Source organism: Corvus cornix, chromosome 1 (genome assembly GCF_000738735.6).
Source record: "Corvus cornix cornix isolate S_Up_H32 chromosome 1, ASM73873v5, whole genome shotgun sequence".
NCBI lineage: Eukaryota > Metazoa > Chordata > Aves > Passeriformes > Corvidae > Corvus > Corvus cornix.
Genome location: NC_046332.1, coordinates 20,672,796 through 20,693,870, shown reverse-complemented (window position 1 = coordinate 20,693,870; position 21,075 = coordinate 20,672,796). Strand labels below are relative to the sequence as shown.

General features: G+C 40.4%; 1 protein-coding gene and 1 long non-coding RNA gene across 5 annotated transcripts in view; one reads left to right on the top strand and one right to left on the bottom strand.

The window, feature by feature from the left end:
- The first annotated feature begins 207 nt into the window (after positions 1 to 207).
- On the top strand, positions 208 to 14,037 carry LOC109144131. Its single transcript, XR_002044673.1, has 5 exons — positions 208 to 277; positions 9,476 to 9,557; positions 11,719 to 11,791; positions 12,640 to 12,685; positions 13,955 to 14,037. It is a non-coding gene; the product is annotated as an uncharacterized LOC109144131 (long non-coding RNA).
- Positions 12,896 to 21,075, bottom strand: part of IMPG2 (interphotoreceptor matrix proteoglycan 2) — a 55,686-nt gene continuing 47,506 nt past the window's right edge. For all 4 annotated transcript variants that reach the window (XM_019283689.3, XM_019283691.3, XM_010396196.4 and 1 more), the window contains 5 exons: positions 19,704 to 19,914; positions 17,374 to 17,562; positions 16,990 to 17,188; positions 16,020 to 16,099; positions 12,896 to 15,130 (listed from right to left, as the gene is read on the bottom strand). In XM_019283689.3, coding sequence (XP_019139234.3) covers positions 15,118 to 15,130; positions 16,020 to 16,099; positions 16,990 to 17,188; positions 17,374 to 17,562; positions 19,704 to 19,914 — 692 coding nt within the window. In that variant the 3' untranslated portion in view covers positions 12,896 to 15,117. The remainder of the gene's footprint in view (positions 15,131 to 16,019; positions 16,100 to 16,989; positions 17,189 to 17,373; positions 17,563 to 19,703; positions 19,915 to 21,075) is intronic.

Below are 21,075 nucleotides of genomic sequence, written 5' to 3'. Positions count from 1 at the left end.
TATGCTTTATGAGCAGCCAGAAGGTGCTGCTGAAAAGGCATCAGCTGATTAACTAGCATTCAGGTTGGTTGCATTCCAGCATGTCCTACAGTCTCTCAGTTGCTTAGTCAGATGGCAGTCTATTTTTACAGACTTGCTGATGGGTTGCCAAATGGGATAAAGGGACTCATCTGACTGACAGGAAAGCTTAAATTTTTCCAAGCCTGTCAGGAAAGCAGTCTTGTAATAAGGGGAAAGCTTGCAATATGCCATTTGCCAAAGACAGGACTGACAGGAGGTAAGACTATTAAATAAATGGATCAGCTTTCTTTACTCAGAAGCTGTGCGGGAATGATGGACCATCTGCTCTCTTGACTGTCCTTAAAGGTTAAATGAAAACTGAAGAGAAGTTTGGCCAGGTTTTCTCCTTTATTCTTGCTAATGAGGCCTTGTGCTGCTAGATCAGCATGCAGTTTTAATATAAGACAATGGTTACTACTTATGCCACTTGAGAGACCCTGACACTGTGGTTAGTGAGACATGAGGTGAACAGTGTAAATGCAGAGAATTTTCTGCATGTCATTTGGAGGAGAGGTAATATATGTTTAATAGATGGTATGATCTTTCGTGAATCTTTATTTGTCCTGCACAGTTACTGCAACCCTAGGGTATATCACCATGTCCCGCAGCTGTAGGGAGGAGGAGAGAAGATCCAGCAGGCAGGAGTTGTGCAGCAAGATTGATTTATTTAATTATTTTACAAACTCTTTTATAGACTTTTTTCTTCATAGTCTAATTGGACAAAGGATCAGCCACCCCTTGGGGGTGATTGGCTAAAATCCTAAAACATCCATTGTCAAAATATTTTTCTACTATACCATAAACAAGACTTTTCAGGGCTGCAGGTGTTTGGTTGTTTACATAACTCTGCTACCTCTTCTGTGAGAGAGAAAAGTCTCTCATGGGCTTAGAAAACAGCAAGAAAATCCTTGCTAGCAGCATTTTTGTATCCACACTGCACCATTAGGGTTTGAGGTGTCTCTCTGCTTTGCTCTTCTTTTTGCTGTTGGCCAGATTTAATGGCTTTTGCTGGGGTTTAATTTTGCTCTTTTACTATGATTCATTTGTATAGCTTATGTGTGAACCTTCCTCAAGTGCTTGAGGACCTCTTCAGCACCCAAATGGGGCACTAACATTATCCTTGTCTAATTATTGGAAGAGAACAATTAATAGATTGGGGAAAGGTATACAGATCAGTATTGTTTGGCCTACCATTAATCTGAGCAAGTAGAGTGCTTCTCTTGGTTCTATTGAAGCGGAAGCAGGTGCTTCAGACTTCCAGATATTTAGCAACTTAGTAGCTTGCCTAGATTAACATAGATAGCCTGTGACAGCTATGAGTACGTCCCAGAGCAGAGAAAATTGACCATGATTCTGTAAACTAAATGTACAAGGCCGGACGTAATTTCAGAATATGAGAATGGTGAGTTTAGAGCTATATAAAAAACTAGAAATGGGATACTCTTCTCTGTGTTATTAAAAAGAAGTTAAATTTCCTTTCCTTAGTTTTCTAAGTTTGGATTAGAGGGATTTTTTAAGTTAGCAGCACAAATTGGATACATCTGTTGGGTAGGTTTCCTGCTGGGAAAGCATGTCTGGGGGGTTGGGGTGGGAAATCACTTCAATCACCCCAGTCATTAAAAGTGTTTCGAAAAGGAAGACAAGGAAATTTCCACAGACGGTTGTGGACAAGAATTTTCTATTGGAGATCGTACAGACAGTGGGACAACAAAGGGTAGTGGCACAAAATGGGATGGGATGGCAGTACAGTGAAGCAGTAAAGTGGAAGAGGAGGTGAGTATGTTTCTGGAGACAGAGGATGAGTCCTGGTAGAGCTCCCAAGGTTAGCAGGATGTCTGATCAGTGAAGGAAGTGTAACTGAAGCTACTAGTTAGGGTAACTGTCTAAATAGTACTACACTGAATAGCTCTGAGGAAATATAGTGAATATAGAAAGGCCAGTGGTGATGGGGCTGAGAGAAAAGAATACCAGACTGATGAGAGAGATCAGATTCTGTAGGAATTGCAAAGAAAGAAATAGCAGGTACGGGCTGGAGATGAGACACACAAAAAAATGCTGTGGTCAGTGTCACAAGTGTGATATCCCTACAGAAGAAGAATCCAAGATTATTTTTGACCTTGTTGTCTTTACAACCATTACAGAATGTCTGGGGGAAAAAAGAATGTGAAAGTCAGGTCAGAATCCAGGAGCTGATAAAAGATGAATCAAAACCTATTTCCTTTGTGAAATTCACATTGGAGTTGTGTAAGTAGGCAGAGTTTTTGAGGGAAAAAGCCCCCTTAGGATCTAACAGAATTAGGAATGTGAGTCCTTGAGAAAATCTCCAGCAGAATGTCTGTGTGAGTGCATTAACTTTCAAGAGCTTTGTTCCCTTTGGTGCTGGTTTCCACCTTTGTTTCAGAGAACAGGACAGTGCTGCCTGGGATAGCTCTGTGTGTACAAAGTTATGCTTTTTTATGTGTATTACACAGATATCCTGATCTTTATGCTAAGTAAACCCAGTCTCACGTAAGTGTTTCTGTACCCTGAGACTCATCTATATCATGGTAGTCATGTATAGAATGTAAAGCAGGATTGCCAAAAGAGGATGAGGTGATGGCTGAAGCAGTATGTTAGTTTTGTGTGGTCAGTTCCATCGGGGGTGCAGATGAGGACAAGGATGAAGTCCACATACACACTCATGCCAAAAGGTATTGCTGTCAGATGCCTTCAAGAGTGGACATCACATTTCTCTCTTGGAAGTTAAGCTAAGATGTCCCATTTTAGAAAGCTGGGGGGAAGAGTATTTGGGTTTGAGAACTCCAAGTGGAAGTGAGTCCGGAATATGAGCAACCCCTCCAGAACCACTGTGTGCTTAAATGCCTGAGTACTTCTCATTTGTTGTCCAGTTCTTCTAAGCTCATTGTCAGGTCACAGGATCTTGTTAAATGTCTTTGTATGCAAGATGAAGATGCCTCCAGTTTCAGACAGCTTCTCTTATTATCTCTTCCAGGTCAATAGATACATAGACACAAGGCAGATACCATTTAGTCCTTTTCAATTACTAGCTCATGATTTTGAATTTAGGGCATAGCAATATGATCCAGGAAAGGCAACTGGATATAAGGGGACACAAAATATTGTTTAAAGTTGAGACACCTGAAATAGAACGTGAGAAAATCAGCTGCCATTCAGTGTACAATGCTCATTCAAATACCACTTTATGACAGGAGAAAATGAAAGATTATATTCATACTATAAGAAATTCAGCTAAGAAGTGGGAGAAGTTGAGAAAATTAAAGGAGCAAAAAATCAGAAATTAAAAAAGATAGTGGGGTGGGGAAAATGACAAGAAATAGATAATATAGTCTCAGCACATACCCCTTTTTTCTCTGAGTGTATTCTGGTACATCTAATAGCATTGAAGTCTGCTGCAGTAGCTGTGTGTCATTTAATAAAAAATCTGCATTTGATATTTTATTTTACTTATTTATTTATTCCCCCTTCCCACTTGGAGACTGAGCTAAAAGAGTTAACAAGACATAGTAGGGTAGTTCCACAGGCTGAGTCTTGCTCTGAGAGTGAGGAAGCTTGCTGATTACAAAGTTAGAGGTAGTTTTCCTTGTGTATTACTGCAAATGTAAATCCAGTGACTAGCACATAGGCCTGAACTCTGGGTTTAAGCTTGTCCAAAAGAATGTTACTGCATCCAAGGTTATGATGATGTATGCTCCAGCATGGACCACAAGGCTTCTTAAGAGTTTACAACGTTGCCTTTGCAACGTGCAGATGCACCAATGATGAATTCTCAGTGGATTTTCAGAGCATTTCTCTGGCTTTTGGAAGGCATGGTGCCAGAGGAGCTGGACATTGTGGGAAGACACAATTTGTAGTTTAGACTGCCTGTTTTGTGAATTGGACAGCTTACCAAACCTCTTGGGATCTTTGCCCTGGTTTTACTCAGCATGCAATAAGACACCTGATTTGCCTTGCAAGTGCCACAGCACGCTGGTTTGAGCTGCTTTTGTGGGGATGACAGCGAATCCCCGGTACATCCTGTCCTTCTGGTTTACCTTTTGTGCACAAGCTTGTGCTGATGTTCTGCGGTCCATTTCAAAGCAGACTTTGTCCCTTTATCTCTTTTCTAGGACTCCATCTAGTTTCAGCCAGCTTGTGATTGTATTTAAACATGTGTCAAATGGTTGCTTTTGTGGTTCTGGTTTTGTGGTTGTCTTGTTTTTCTCCTAGAAAACTTGCTAGAGCAGTGCACCAGCTGACAGAGAGCCTTAAAGAAGCTTTTTGTTTTGATGAGAGACAGGAAACTTCTCAGGACTATCTGAAAGCAAGGCTCAAATTAAGCACTCTTGCCTTCTGTCTGCACCACACATACACAGAAGAAGGACAAAGGCTGTTGATTGAAATCTTAAATGCATAAGTGCCAAGAAAATCCTAAACTGGGTTCTTTCTAGCAGGCCATGCAGATATGGCAGGCATCTGGGCCTGTGCACTTTCTGGTCCCTGAAATTCTTGAGTAACTCTTCATGCACTGCATTTCATTTTTAGAAGAAGCTTTGCACATTCATTTGCCCAGGAATTCCACTGTGGTTCAGCAGCTGTATAATTAATAGCATGCAAGAGCTGGAAGGGAGAAGTCGTTACAAAGACCAAGGTGCACACTGTATTTGAACTATGGCCTGGAGCTTGGTCACTTTGAGGTAATGCAGAGTGTTCTCTGTTTTACAGGGCTACTTTTGGCTCCAAATATTTGGTGACATAGTAGTCACTGATGCTTTATTTTAATATGTGTGTATTTGGCAGAGTAAGGATAAAAGCTCAAAGATATCTGGAAAAGTTTAGCAGATGCATGGGGAGCCCTGCCAGACACTGTATCCGGACACAGGTGGTCAGGCCAGGGGGCTGCTGTGTAGGATGGTGTTTCTGGCAGATCTTAATCCCTCTTAGCTATTTCTAGCTTTGTCTTACTTGGCATGTGTTACTCATACTGATAAAGCAGGCAAAGGAGAAAGAATTGAAAGTCTCTAGTTTGCATTGTCATGACTTTGATCAATAGTGTTTAAGGTGTACATGGGGTAAAGAAACAAGAATATTTATTGGGTTGTGTTTTTTATTAAGAGGCTACAAAACAACAGGTGCAGATTTGCCAAGGAAACTTAAGAGATTTCTCTGATGCGATTTGTGTTCCTGGTCATTACATGATGTGAAAGTAGCTGCATTCAGCCTTAGCCAAAAAACCACTAATTGCTCCGGGATAAAAATAGAGCTTTAAAGAGGGCAAGGAAATTATCTTCTGACTATCCCAGTTTCAAGCTATTCAGGGAAGCTCCAGTGTGCCACTAAAAAAGATTAAATATATTAAACAGCTAGTAACTTCTGTTCTATATAAAGTGATTTCCACATTTCCAAGTGATAAATTAAGAGGAAACTCCAAGGACATTTATGTACCTGTTGCTATTAATTTTAAAATTGATAGTAATTGCTTGCATGTTTCCTACAAAAATAATGATAATATTTTTTTAGAAAAAAATCTTTCTGACTCATGGGGAGAAATTGGAACACAGGAGGGCAAATTTATAAACAAACCAGGTAATTCAAACTTGGATGGTACTCTTGAATAAAAAAGCATAATGTTCAAAAGAACTCACTGAGGCACGGAAGCTGATTACTTCAGGCTTCCTTGTTAGGGGTGATATGAGAGCTGCTAAATGTGAATTATTGTAAAGTAGCACTGTTATAGCAGCAATGATTTAAGAAGCTAGATAAAGCTTTTAGAAATATTGTTACACCTACTGCTTTGGGGGGTTGTGGGGTAGGAAGCAGTGGATGGGATTTTGGTTTGAAAGCCATAAATCATCCTGTTCCCTAGTAAAAACTGGAAACATGGTGGATCATATTTTAATTTCTGGTATGGGGTGGTAGTAGTATTTGGCATTCAGCTGTCCTCACTTCTCAGGTAAATAGACTGGTTATACTGGGGGAGGGGAAGAGTGCTCTCCCCCTCTTTGATCTGTCTACTGAGAAAGCTAACAAGACTTCCAGTCATGGTGGTGTATTTTTTGTGTGTGAGATGTAAACACCTATTAATTTTCCATAAAGTAATAAGTCACCAGATGGTAAAGGTTTTTATCCATGCGGCTCTAGCTGGATTTGTACCAGTAAATTGGAGGTGAAAGGTACCATATGCTACTGTTAATCCCCAAAGCATTCATTACTCCTAAAATAACTTTCAACACTTTTTAGTGTTGACATCTCCCTTTCATTAATGTCCATACTTATTTATATGGGTAATGTTCAGATGAAATGTAATTTAAAGTATATGGAGTTTTATTTGAATGTTCCTGAGATTCAGTGCCAACTAGAAAACCAATTGTCCTCGAAAAATGATTTGGTGGCTTATGTGAAATTATTTGGTCATATCATTGCAGTCTCCAGTGGATATGGACTGTCACCATCAGCCTCAGCAGAGAGGCAAACTGCAGATAAGTGTGATAGCTTGGGAAGTTATATGTATTCTGGTGGAGAGTATCTAATTATTACTACCAAAAAATGTTTTACTGTGAGCAATGGCCAGTGCTTAGTGTCCCTGCTGGTAAGGATCTACCAGACTGGGACAAGACTGTTTTGAGATTCTGAGTGCAGAGCTTATTGAAGATACAGGGAGGACATTAAAGATTGGACCTTGGTGACTGTGTGGGTAGGTGGCAGTTTTGGAGGGAGGTGTGAAGGAAAGGATTAGTGTTGGAATTTATCCAGATCACAATTTTTCAAGACTGGCTCATGATCAGTTCTGGGACACACTTAGGGGTTCATTCAATGGCTGGATGCTCTTCAGGCTAGTAAGTGTCCAGGGTGATGTTCAGCCAGCCTTCTGCAAAAAGCACTCTGACTACAACAACACTGCCTCTAGAAACACCTTGCAGCAGATTTTTCATTAATGTGTTGATACCTGAGTTAACAGGTTCCTTTTTAAAAGTGATAGGCATAAGATTTCCAGCATGATTTAAAGAAATAATTTCAAAGCAAGTAAAATGTCAAAGCTTATGTTGACAGTTGGAATAGGACTGCATTTATTCAGTCTTCCTTTGAGAAGCAGACTGTACCTGTAGTTGATGTCTTCTGCAGAGGAGCCACTTTCCATAATAAGCTATGAGGAGAACTGTCCTCAGACCCTGAAACCAGAGAACACTTTTGTGTTTGTGGTTCTGTCTGCTCAGAAGACACTAGAAGAGGGCTGTTTGGCAGCTGCAGTTTCCGCCATGCCACCCTTGGCAGTGAGCAGTGCCAAGCACCCTTCCAGCCTGCACCATTTGGAGAACCAGCGCAGCACTGCGTGCGCCAGAAGTGAGTACCCACCAAAGCCAGGGCACCCCTTCTTGGCCAAACTGAACAGCCCTGTCATCACTGGGGAGCAAGCTTGGCCTCCCTACCCACGGGAAGGTATGGATAGGGGTATCACTGAGAGGACACCTGCTGCCAGTGCAGGTGAAATGACCAGGGTGATGTGGGCTGCCCCATGGGATGATCCTTTCCAGGCCAGCAATTGCCTGCTGCAGCCAACCTGCTTTTCCAGAGCTCAGTTGTGGATCAAGGCAGCAGATCAGTACTGATCAAACCACCACTCGTGTGTTCTGTGAGGTCCCCTAGTCTGGAAGCAACCTGAGTGACCTCAGAGTCCATGTAGAATAGCTTACCCGAGAGGGCAAGCTAGCCTTCACTGAACTTCAGTCTGTGCTACGCTGCACAGGATCTTTACCCCTAGACCATTGCCCTGACCCCAACCTAAGCTGGTAGTCTTCCCTCTTAGTACAATATTGACTGTTTGTGGTCTGCATATTACATGACAACATTACTGAGCTGGCACTTGGCAGGCTGTGGCTGCTTTGGTCTTTCTTGCTGATGCTTGGAAGAACCCTGTTTGTCCATATGGTATTTTGAAGGCAGCTGCAAATCAGATTTATTCAGTTGGAATCAACCAAAAACCTTGTAACTAGAGTAGGCTGATATCAGTTCTTTGTCCTGCCCTTGGTAAGACCCTAAAAAACTAGGTGGATGGGACTTCCTTCAATTTCTGCGGTTTCACACAGACTTGTATCTGAGCTGTTGTTGCTGACTCACACTGTAGCCAAGCTTTGTCTTTCATCTGTTTTTCTCCCCATCTTTTGCTTCTTCCTCCTAGCCTCAAAAGCACTCAGAAGTGGGATCCAATTGACAGGGATGTAGAGCACTTGGTATTACTATTGCTAGTGGGCTGGGCTGCTTCTTTAATTTGAGCCAAGTTTTGATTAGGGCTTTCCAAACTGAAGGTCTACGATACTAACTAGAGGAAAGAAAGCTCAGAGTGGCAGGATTTTGAGGCAAGCACACTGGAGATCAGCAGAAGTCCTGAAATGATCAAATAAGCAGATGTGTGAGACAGCTGGTCAGCTGGTAGTCTTAGAAAATCCATCCAAAGACAGCGTAAGTAATTGTATTTTGCTATACCAGTTTGGTTTTTCAGCATTAATTGTATGTGGGATTTTGCATGATCTTTCATTTAAAGCTGGATAAATACTTTTGATTTTCAAATTTGGTCCCTGAATGTGTCCTCTGCTTGAGGACTAATCTTTGCTAGATTTGGGGTTTCCCATTTCCCAGAGCAGAATGAGGACAGGACACAACCACTGTATGTCACAAGGCTTAGTTAACTAGAGCTGGTTTAAAAACTGTTCATGAGACGTTCACACGAGTGTTGGAGAATTTGCATCTTTGGTTTTCTATATTACAGGGCTGAACAGCTCTCCTGTTTTTTGTTGGGTTGTCTTGTGGGGTTTTTCCCCCCATGATCAAGTTTTTCATGTTATAAAATCACCTGCTTTTTACACACAAGTAATTAAACAGTGAGAAGTTTTGTTAAGTGTTTATGGAACCTACTAGTCATCACAGATAATCAGGTTTTAAATCATGACAAGGGGTGCTGCAGTGTTCCACCTGGAGAGGAGCAGTAAATGTTTTACAAGTTTGTTCACAGGCAGCTGAGAATACTTGATACAAGACAGCTCTCGAATAGGTGCTGAGCAGTGAAGCTGCAGAACCTCTGCTCTACTAGGTCATGCACATCCCTCACTAGTATTTCAGAAGTAAAATTTTCCATTTAACCTCTACTGATAGATGCGCTCAGTGTACTTAATCCTTCCTCTCTGCTTATCTCTGGGTGTGGCAGCAGCAAGATGCAGAGGGCCAGACTGGGCAAAATGGTCAGAGTGCTGCCCTCCCTTTAGCAAAGCAATATTAAGGATAATTAGATAAAAGTATTGACTTGAAGGTTTATCAAATCAAAGTGGTTATGCGGTGTTTCTCCTCTTCCTTATATAGGAAAAACCCTTTAAAATATAACCTCTTTACTTTGTTTTTCCTGACATCACTTATTCCGTCTTTCCAGGCAAAATGATCCTTTTTAGAGACTGGTTTTGGCTGCCTACAAACTGTGGACAGGTTCTCTGCTTTGAACACCTTACCAGCAGGTGCTATTTCCTTTCTTTTCTTGGCAGATAAGTGAAAAGCTCTCATGTGCTTTGCTCTTTGAAAAATGTCCGTGGTGTCATTGATGTTCTTAGAGATAACCGCAAAGCACTTACCATCATTCTTACTCTTAAGTCACAAACCCACTGCTTCTGCTTTTGTTAGCTTGGTGTATTCGGTGTTGCATTAGACATGACATGTCCCATCAGAAGCTATATGCATAATGCTAAAGGTTTAAGTCTCCTGAAAGGTCAGTTTCTGTGTTTATGAGGCTCCCAGTCACATTCCCTGCAAGCCATGGGAGGACATTCCAGTGTGGGATCGTTTTTGAAACCTGATGGTTTTTTTAACAGATATTCATGTGCTGACATTATAAATGCTGCTGTGGTGGGAAGAAGAGCAAAGTGAGAACTCCATATGGAAGACCTGTGTAGACCACACTGCCTTCCCAAAATGGCTGTGGGTTTGCATCCATGCCTAAGGGGAGCAGATAAAAAGCAAACACTAAAAATAAGCGTGGAAAGGCTTTGCTGATTTTTTTGTTGTTATTGTTTGTGGTTGTTTTAATTTAATTTTTTAATCAAAACTTTAAATAATAAAGGACAAAAAAAGGGAGGAAAAAGCTGTGCAGCAGTCTCTGGTTTACTGGAGAACTGTACAAAGCATTTTTTTGGATCAAAACATTCTGATCTTTCCACCTGAAAGTAGGGATGGGAAGAAGAGGCACTTCCTTACTGAGCAGATGACAGGAACTACAAACAGGTAACTACAGCTGGTTACCTGTAGGTTATGGTAGGAGACAAGCCCTGTGCTGCTGCTGGAAGTGTTTTGCATCCCCCTCCCTTTCTCAGACAAGAGATCATATAATCACTGTGTAATCCTCTTTAGGTGGAGCTGAGTGAATTTCCTCTTAGCTGTCTCCCATGAGTAGGTAGAAATCTTTCACACTTGGAATTGCTTGTAAGCTCACCTTTGAAAATCTCCCTCTTCACTGGCTCTCTTTTATCCAGCCACATGCCCATGTTACTACATAAAGTTTTGATGTATAGGCATATCATTTATTGTTTCCATTTTCATTTCTGTTCAACCTATATCACCCTTTCCAGACAAGCATGGTTTCCCCATCTGGTAATCAGGTGTGGGGATGCAACTGCAAGTCTGATTAACACCAACTCTAACTTGTGTTTAATAGATTTTTGAACAAGACTTAAACCTCCAAAGATTCAAGACAGATAATCATATTTGGTTGGTTTAGTAGCATAAATGAGAGCTGGGGTAGTGTCCCCTTATAAAAGGTCAGGCTTTAAGTGCAGTTTACCACAAATTATATATTCAGTATAGAAACATAGTCCTTAGATGTGCTGATGGTATAACTGATTTTTAAAAAATATAAATTGGCATATGTCTCATAAAATTCTAGTATTGAGAGTATTTCTCATCCTGAAACAAGGAAGAGATTAAATCAGATTTTGTGTTGAATTGGAGACAAAGTAAAACTAAAAGCACAGGCTCCGAATAGCTGTAGCACCTTAGGCAAGATGACATTTTAGTCCTGGAACCTGCTGCCATCCCCCAAGCAGAGCTGCCTGTTGCGAGTGCTCAGTGTGCTGGGTGACTCAACAAGCAGGGTGAGTAGCAGCACAAACAAGAGTCCAAGAGGATGGGAACTCAACTAAAATTCCTGGGGGTCATGAATAATCTGGAATAGGAGAGCCAATTAGTGGTAAATATGGCAAACCCAAAACTTTCCCACTTGATCTGACAAAAGAAAAACATTCCTGGCCCAGAAAGAGCTTTGGTATTTTTTTCCAGTTGAGAAACAAAAGCAAATGGATCAGTATTATGTAAAATGTGATATATCTGTTTTCCCAAACTGGATCAAGTAGTGAAGGATAAAACAGAAGTATTGCTGGTGTTGTAGTACTCTTCAAATAAACCAAGTGCCACAAAAGTCCCGTGTGTTTTCAACTACTATTTAAAACAGTAACAACAACAACAGCCCTGACCCATTTCCTATCCTGTACAGAGTTGGTCTGTGTCTGTCCTACCATGCTTACAGATAGATAAATTTGTATTGGTGAATATTTTTGCTTTGAGTTCTATAGAATGAGATGACTGCTCCTATGCTGGAGCTCTAGCCCCTTTCTGTGCCTCTCTTCACAGAATCCACAGAGTCCTCTCACACTGCTGCAGCCCTTTGGAACAAGGACTGACTCCAGCAGGTCTGATGAGAAATGTGAGCGAAAGTCTTGATTATTAAAGGCTTTTTTCATTCTAACATTTAAGCTGTAACTTCTTAAAATCTAAAGTTTATTCATGCATGTCCTTGGTTTGGAGGAGATAGGAGGAATTCATATTTTCAGCTGTCTCTGAGAACATGAAAAAGTCTGTTTTCTGGAACTAAACTGGTACCCAGCAGTACATGAAGCTCACAGTCTGGAGCCTAGTGGAATACTCAGTTATTTGGTATCTTTCAGCAACTTGGTGGGCAAGGCTCTGCGCTTTGCAAAAAAGCAAATACAAGACAAGCACACAATTCCTGAAATGCTGGTAGTCTTGCAGCTCTGAACACTTGTTTTCTGTTTGCATTTCTGACCCTGATAGAATTCTAGCGCTGTGGATTGGTGCCTTGAGGTTTAAGTCAGGCCTTGAGAGATCCAGCCTGGGCTGCTGGGTGTTTGACATCCTCTGTTAAAGGGGCAGCTGGTAGGGGCCTGCAGGACCTCATTTTCTTCTATCTTTCCAGCCTTGAGGGGAGACACAGCTGCTGATAGACCTGTCAGCATTTTGTAAACAATAAGTGCTTTTTTTCCATGCTCTTAAATGAAACCAAGTCATTCAAACCTGCACTTTTTACTTTTAATAAGTGAAAAAGTGCATGCTAACTGATAATAGACTGATAGATTTGTACACAGAGCTGGTTGGGGGGTGGTTTGCTTTTTTTTTTTTTTTGTTGGTTTGGGGGTTTAGGGTTTTTTTTTCTGTTTATTTGATTTTTTAATTTAGAGTTCTTTATCTTCACCTTGGATTGGGAAAGTATCAAAGAAAATTAATCATTCATTAAATTCTTGTCTTTTTGATTAGGGATGAAACAACTTCAAAAGAGTTTAACTGAAAGCAAAGCACTCAGGTATGTGCTTTCCAGCATGAAATTTCAGACTATAACCTTGCAAGTGTTAATGAACTACATTTGGCACTTTTGTTAGCAAAGGAGTTTACCAGCTTAGCCAACTCTGTTAAGACAAAACAAAACAACACAACACAGCTTTCTGATCCTACACACACAAATGCTCATGGCTAAGACGTCTTCTCCATGTCAAACTCAGTCTCTACATGAATGTTATAGAAAAAATATTTTGGAAATAATTTTTTATTGTAGTGGAAAGATACCATCATGTTCATATGTATACACAAACACAAAGAAAATATTGCTGTATATTCACTGAAATACCTCACACTCAGTATAACCAAACCTCTTCTCAGCTTGTGCACAGCAGAATACCTTGAAAACATCTATGATCCCAGGTGCCATCCACTGCTGCACTCTGCAGGAGCGGCACCAGGTCTCCCAGGGCTGGTAGCTGAGCTGCACAGAAACAAGTCCCAGGCTGTTGCCCACCCTGAGCCCAGTAATTCTCTGCTATGATCACGGGCCCTGGTGTTATAGAGTGGCTCAGCTGTGCTGCTGTAGGGCCATGAAGAGTGGGCTGTGCCTCAGAAACTCTGGACCAGTTGCTCTGACAGCTCTCGGGCCAGCCAGTAGAGTGGGGCCTCTGTCTCATAACATCTGGTCACAATGTTCAGCAGCACCATATTATTTCCTGCTGTGTGGCATTATTTGGTTTTCAGTGGTTTATATAAGCATTTTTTTGACAGATGTGTGGCTCTGATACCCATCCCCTGCCACTCAAGGCAAGAAGGTTCTATACAAACGATCCAGTGAGGTTATCCAGGACATGTAGAAAAATTGCATTGAAATATTCTGTTGTTTAGCTAAGCTCCCTAAAGACAATCAAGTAATTCTCACTATCACTTAACTCTAGAAAGTATCAGGTGGCTGTTGGCACATGTGGGCCGAGAACTACATAAGCTGTAGAAATAAATCACTTGGCCTTTTTTGCTAGCACAAGCTAATGTGATTGTAATTGGTGCCCTAACCCTGACAGCTGTGTTAATGACTTAAACAAGAGACCCTGGGTGATTGAGCAGAGCCCCAACACAGCTTAAAGTATTCAGAACTCTCTTCATAACTTGAAGATAAAATTCTGTTTCTTTACTTGGAAGTCCCCATCTCAATTCAGCTATTTAAAAATGCTTCAGACTGACTTCTTCTGCTTAAGTAATTCTATGCTGATTTCCACTAAACTAAGAATAATTTCACTTTTTCCTTTCCCTGCAGGAAAATGCTGACATCTACCAAATGTGCATGGACTTAAGTACACGATTTTGAAAGGGAGCTCATGGCAGACTATTGCCCAGTTCAGTAATTTGAAATATTAGTTGGCTGAATTCAACACTGAGTAAACACTAAATATATTATAGATATAAAAGAATGGGCACAAATGCCAGTGTAGTATTTCATTATTAAAACTAGTCATCTTTCTATTCCAACTACTAAATGCATTATGAAAACAAGCTGGGAAGGAAACACACAACAAATAAATAATGCATATTAACTTACAAAATATGAAACAAAATGTCTACATACAAAAAAAAAAAATCAATGTTAGTCACTTAAGCTTCACAAACATTTGTATGATAGAAGCCCTTCTGTGCCCCAGCTTGTGTGTCTGCCAGAATAAGCTGGAGAACCAACCATCCTGGCTTTAGAGACACTGCACTGTGCTGCAGAAGCACCACCCTGCCTTTCCAAGGCTCCCTGTGGGTCACTGACAGGCGGCAGTGATGCTGATTTTTGGGGAGAGCCTTCAGGAGGCTGCAGGCTCGGTGCTATCCTCTGCTTTGCTAATGCCAGGTGGCAAAATGTACATCAGGCTTCTGTACTGATGAAGAAGAAAAGCTTTTCCTGTGAGGTTTTGTTTGTGTTGATAACAGGAATGCTTTTAAATAATGCTAACAAAATTCTAGCACAATTGTTCTCCCCTACAACTCATTCCCTTGCCAATCAAGTATTTCCTTCCACTGGTGTTTTATACCAATGAAATCACCACTGGAGCCTCCATTGAGGGGATAAAATGCCAAGCAGGGATTTTCAATGTGCATTTTATTTTGGTTGTGCATGTATCTTGTCTTATCCGAGGAGATTTTTTTTGCCTTTGTATACAAAATCTTTCAATGTCCATTTTGAAGTTAAAGAAAAATGAACTTTCATAACCTCTGCCCCTTCTGATCACCTCTTAAAAACGTCACTTTACATGGAAAAGCCAGAAGAAATTGAGATAAACAGGCATCTGTACATTTTAGCCATTCATTGAGAAAACATCTGTATCCATCCATGCAATGTTAAGACTATAAGTAACTTTGCAGTTACATCTGAGCCCATTGCTGTGGCAGCATGGTAGTGTTTATCGCCCACGTGTATTCTATCAATTTCTTTTTTTCTTAAAGCAGCTTCCTGAAACAAAAACCAGAAAAGCAGTGATTAATTTAATCTCTTTCAAACATTGGATTCAAGGCTTATACAAGGCAGCCCTTACTACTTTCCAGCTGTGGAAAATCCAGACACCAAGCCTTTTCAAGATGAAAAAATGAATGACTGACATGGAAAAATGTGAACTGCTGTTCTTTTCAATTAAAAAAAAATTATTGCTGAAGATCTGGGAACACAAGTTTTTTCTGCTACTGTAGATATTTTTAATAGGATGCCAAGGAATTGTACTACAGTACCTTTCAAAGTAACTCAGCAAGCTGTGGTTTGCTGCTTTCTACAGCAGGAGTACAGTTCATGTGAGTGTGTATGCTAACAATAAATTCCTTGAGGACCTTCTTTGTGCTTAGCTTCCAGCAAAGCACACAGCTCAGATTGCTTAATTGCTTGGAATTGTAAAATTTCTGTTATAGTTGGTGCCCACCATACCAGACAGGACTGTGCCAGAGATCTGTCAGGTGTTGATCAGTTGCCAAGTCTTGAGAACTAAAGCTAAACTAGCATGCTTTTAAAATTTCTATTTTTAAACAAAGCACTGGGCAATGGGAACTACACTAGAAGAATGAAGAAGATTCTGTGCTTTCAAGAGCCTAAATTGATATCAGAGCTCTGATACCCATTAACTCAGGGATTCCTCTTCACTGTTTTTTTTTTTTTTTTTTCTGGGACTATCTACTTTTATCACTGATTATTAAGTATTGTAAAAGGGTTGAACCTCTTCAAAAATAATGTGGAAATCTTAGCCTCTAGTGTCCTAGCATTTCTAGAACCTTAAAAAAATAATACATTAATGTACTAAAGGCCACAGGAGAAAACATCAAAGGAGTTAGTTATCCAGACAAGACATTTCACTCACATTTGATGCTGCCTAACAAACTCTGCAAACTGGCGGTCTTTAGCGTAGAGCTCTATAATTCGAATTCTGTCCTGAATTTCCTAGAATACAATAAACAGAATTGTAAGTACATAATAGGAATCAGAATGCTACTGAAATAACTGATTTCTGGGTTTTGGGAAATAAGCCTCCTATGCATTGCTGTTTCAAAGAGTGGGGCTTGAAACTGGGCACTCCAATACTAAAATTCTTCTTTATTTTATTAGGATTCTTCTAATTTATTTTTTTTTAAGTGAAGCATTTCATTTGAATTCAGTAATGTTTCACTTTTAACTCAAAACCAGGGTTTGGACAGAGTGTAGCATTTCAACAGGCTTTAACAAAAGCATTTATCTCAGAGATACTTTGCCTACCAGTCCAACTACATACTGGATTCACACCTCTCACAGTTGCTTAAGGATCTGTGGTTAGTTCTGGGATGTAAATCCCTTCTCTTTAGCCTTCTAGAGAAAACCTTGGATACTGTGTATACAGGAAGAAAAAAGATATGATCTAACTTGCAGCTAATAGAAGGACTTTAAAAACAGTCAGAAAATACCCAAAAACAAAAGGAGCCTGTGAAAAGGCCTGGATGTACCAGTTTTTCACTGTGTAACTACCCTTACATAAGATAGTTGGCTTTAAAAGGTAAATGTTGTGTCAAGTAATACATCAAACCTCCCCAACCCCTGTGAAGTTACTTACGGGGTCAGCTCCTTCATTATGTGAAATTCATTACAGCTCAGAACAAAACCATAACTTTCTCTAAAAGCAAGCAAGGAAAGCAAGCTTTTCTGTATTCTTTTAAATATTTGCAGCAGCCGCTGCAACCTGTTTATCTAGAGCATAGACACTGGGGAAAGACTGGGCCCACCTCTGAGGTTAGAAGTGTGGAATAAGCTTACTGTTTACATGATCTTTCCCATGCCACTATGAAAACAAGGTCATTTACCTCCTTAGTAAGCTCACTGTTTTCATAAATGTGCCTGATCTCTTCACTGCTGTAGTCTGTGGATGTCTCTGCACTGGTGGAACTGTAGGACGTTAGCTGCGGATATCTCCGGTAATAATGGCTGTAGCCAGTCGTATCACTTTCATACATGGGATTGTATTTAACTGCGTTCTCAATGGACGAGAGGCTGTCACCCTGCCTGGGGGAGCAATAAACAAACTGTGAGCTTCTCTGCAGCCTGGAGGGGCAGCAGATAGACTAAGGAAGCCTGGCATTTGGAGGTGCCTGTACATCCTGTTGCTTGTAAACTGTCTGATGTAAGACTTACGACAGAATTATCCTTATTGTAGCCGATGTTTTAAAATATTAGATGGTGTCACCTACCCCTGTGAGTCCCCAGTATCACTCTTTGTGTACTGGTCTCGAAGGGTCCTGGCCAAGAAGAAGATGACAGCAGATGCCACAAGAAGGAATCCTGCCACAGAAGCAATCGCAATACCCACAACCAGTGGCTCAGACACATATTCCTCACAGTGCTCCCCTCTGTACCACCAGTTCTCTCCCACACGGCACCTGCCACAAAGAAACACAGGGAAATTACACACCAGCAAAAGCTTTGGCTAATGTATTGAAGTTCCCGTTATGATGTGACCTCAGTTAAGTCACCCCAATAAATATCTTTTCATTGTCTGATCATCAATTTTCTTTATTATTTTTATTATTATTATGGATATACTTTCTGGTAGATAATCATGTAGCAGTTTGGGTTGAAAGGGACCTTTAAAGGTCATCTAGTCCCCTGCAATGAGCAGGGACATCTTCAACTAGATCAGGTTGCTCAGAGCCCCATCCAGTTCAGGGGTGGGGCATCCACCATCTCTCTGGGCAACATGTTCCAGTGTCTCACCACCCCCACTGTAAAAATTTCTTCCTTATATCTAGTCTGAATCTACCTTCTTTTAGTTTAAAACCATTACGCCTTGTCCTATCACAACAGACCCTGCTAAAGAGTTCGTCCTCACCTTTCTTGTAAGACGCCTTTAAGTATTGAAAGGCCACAAGAAATGTCTCCCAGAAACCTTCTCTTCTCCAGGATGAACTACCCCAACCACAAAATTGAATGAAGGTAGGTAAAATAGCAAAATGTTAATGCATTTGTGGTGGGAAACACCTGTGCTTTATGCAATTTACAGCTTCCTATGATGTGTTAAAGTACCCTGTGATGTGTCAAAACTGGAAGGTGTTTAGACTGAGGAAAAACTCCTGCCTTGACTGAGCCTTGCACGTGGCATATCAATACTGCAAAGGTAGAAAGCAGTTGTCTTTATCATCCTGTAATGCAAATGCTAATGGAGATGTGTTAGCTGAGTAGAATGTTCCTAGTGTTGTGAGCTTCACAATGGCTAAACAGATACATAAAATAAATGACTTGATGGACGTGCATGTCCAAGAGTGTATTTGTGGAATGGTTGCCGAAAACAGTATTCAGCATTTCTGCCTAAATGTTGTTTTGAACATGGGAACTATAATGTTCTTATTATTGACTTTAAGTATACCAGTAAAAATATATATTTGCATTATGGGTGTTTGGGAGTTTTTTCTATAAAAACCCAAGGTATTGTAATGTATTATGACCATGCACAGCAATGAACCTTACTAATAAGAAACGTCAGTAAATTAAGTCTTCTAACATAATGATCTGACACAGTTTCTGAAAGTAGTAAGCAATACTTCAAATTTTCAGAAAGTTTTTAATAAATACTGGCTGGAACAGGCTTGAGTTCAGATACTTACCTGCTTCTAATTAACACTATCACACAAATATGATTAAATTTTTAATGCATCTATGATAGTTCCCATTTTTAAAGTTGTAAAACCATTTTAATTCCTTCTGTTAACTGTTAGCACTCGAAGATTGACTTTAGAGATGTGCTAGGTAAACTTTAAAAAAAAAATCACATGAAGTAACAAATAACTACTAGTAATAATACTCTTCTTTGCAATAGTTTTCTTAATTTTTGTTGATATATACATTTTATTTTTAAAAATAGACTATTACATTTCTTGGAAAGTAAAAAATAAAGTGCCGTGTCAGGGGCATCAACAATTTGCCTGTATTTTGCACAAAATCTTTTTGGTTACCTGCAAAATACAGCAATCCTGTTCAGATGCATCTGTATCTTTTTTTTAAGCAAAAATCTGGGGTCTGTTCCTTTGTCCATTTATGAACCCACATGATTTTTCCCACATGTACAATGATTTACTTTTATGCTTTTTCCAAACCAAAAGCATTATATTTAATTTATTGGTGCACTATCAATATGCCTTTGAGGTATGAATTTCTCTTTCAGAATTAACTCTCATAGGTGATATGACACTATCAGAAACTTTGCTACTTGAGAAAACCTCTGGAGATAAATTCTGTCCCCAAAGGTCAATAAAAGTGATTTGAACAACTGGCTGTGTTTCATTACAACCATTATTCCTAATTAGTTTTATTTTCTGATGTTTCTATTCTACTAATTTGTTACAGTCTCATTGACGATATACTGGGACTTGCACTGAGCAGCAGAACATGAATGATAATCACAGTCTACTCACTTGTTACACAATATTATACAGAAGTTTAGACAAATCTTATAGAATGCTACAACAGAGGAGGCAATAGGAGTTTTCATCCAGGAAGCACAACTTCCAACAGCAGGGTGACCTACCTACAGATGGCCCCTTGCCCAGGGCTTATGTCACACTTGCCATCGTTCAGGCAGAAGTTTGGTTGCAGATCACAAATGCTGTTGCATGGCAGCCCATCAATGCTGAGGTAGCCAGGGTTGCAGACACACTCAGCTTCCCCACTCCAGCGATTTACTAAGCACTCAGAGAACTCATTGCAGGCCTGGAACTTGCACGGATCTGCTTGCTCACCTGACAATACACAGAGCAAAAACTATTAATGAAAGAGGAAAGCCTTAACTGAGACAAGGTGCTGGCTGCCATCTTCTCTAATGTCTCTTGTTAATCCACAAAAATCCATTGTGCATCTTTCCTGAGAAACAAAAGGTTCTGCTAAGGTGAACAAGCACTAGCAAGTATTCCTCTGTCTGCACATGCCAGTGGCTTGGCTAAGAACACCCAACAGGCAAAAAAGCAAGTATAAAGTGGTCTTTTTCATACTGGAACAGGCAGTACCTCATTTTCTCTGTCTGCTGAAACTCTATTTTACAAATGAGTAAACCACAGGTGATCTCCAGTATTTCTTACAGAAAATCTAGGCAGCATATGGGGATGGGCAGAGGATCATTGGGCACTCACCATCTGCTGTGAGGGGATTTGCCTTTTTGTCTGCAAGGAACACAAGCTTGTAGCATTCAAGATACCTCACTTGTATCAGGCTTAAGAGGCTGGCGTACAGCTAAACAACCAATTTCAGAACATTTTCCATGCTAATTAGACCATCTTTATAAGAGACCTATCCAAGAAGAACAGCTACCATATGCCAACAGGTCAGCACTCTTTATTTTTCTCTAACCTTAAAACAGAAAACTATGTCTGGGTTGCTTATATGGTTGCTTAAACTACTGGCTAACTTGGGCAGGGGAAAAAACTAAAACAACTTTCTCCCTGTATCAGAGGAATGAAGCAAGAAGGCCTGTCACTTTTTAGTGCAACCAAGACCTTACCCCAAGAATGAGGCAGCAACTGCTACCTATGCAGATGCCCACCAGGCAGGTAAACTGGCCACCACCTGTGGGGAAAAACCATGTGGAATAAGTTCAAACCATTAAAGTAAGTGCAGGAGAGATGGGCACCACTGTTCTCCCTGAGCCATCTGCTTCCTCACTTCCCAGGCCAAGTACAGGGGCATTATACACAGTATTCCATGAGTTAATTTGTCTCCATAAATCTATAAGGACCCCATCCAGCTTTCTCTGTCTGGGTCGCACTTTGATTTTCATCTCTTTTGTCCCAGGGCAGATTTTCATTTGTTTTCACTCTATGAAATGCTGCCTAAAGCCCAGCCTGTGAAAAGCAGTAGGCAGCCTCTGAGCTGTTGGGATCCTTAGTACCTAATACAGAAATTTTGCT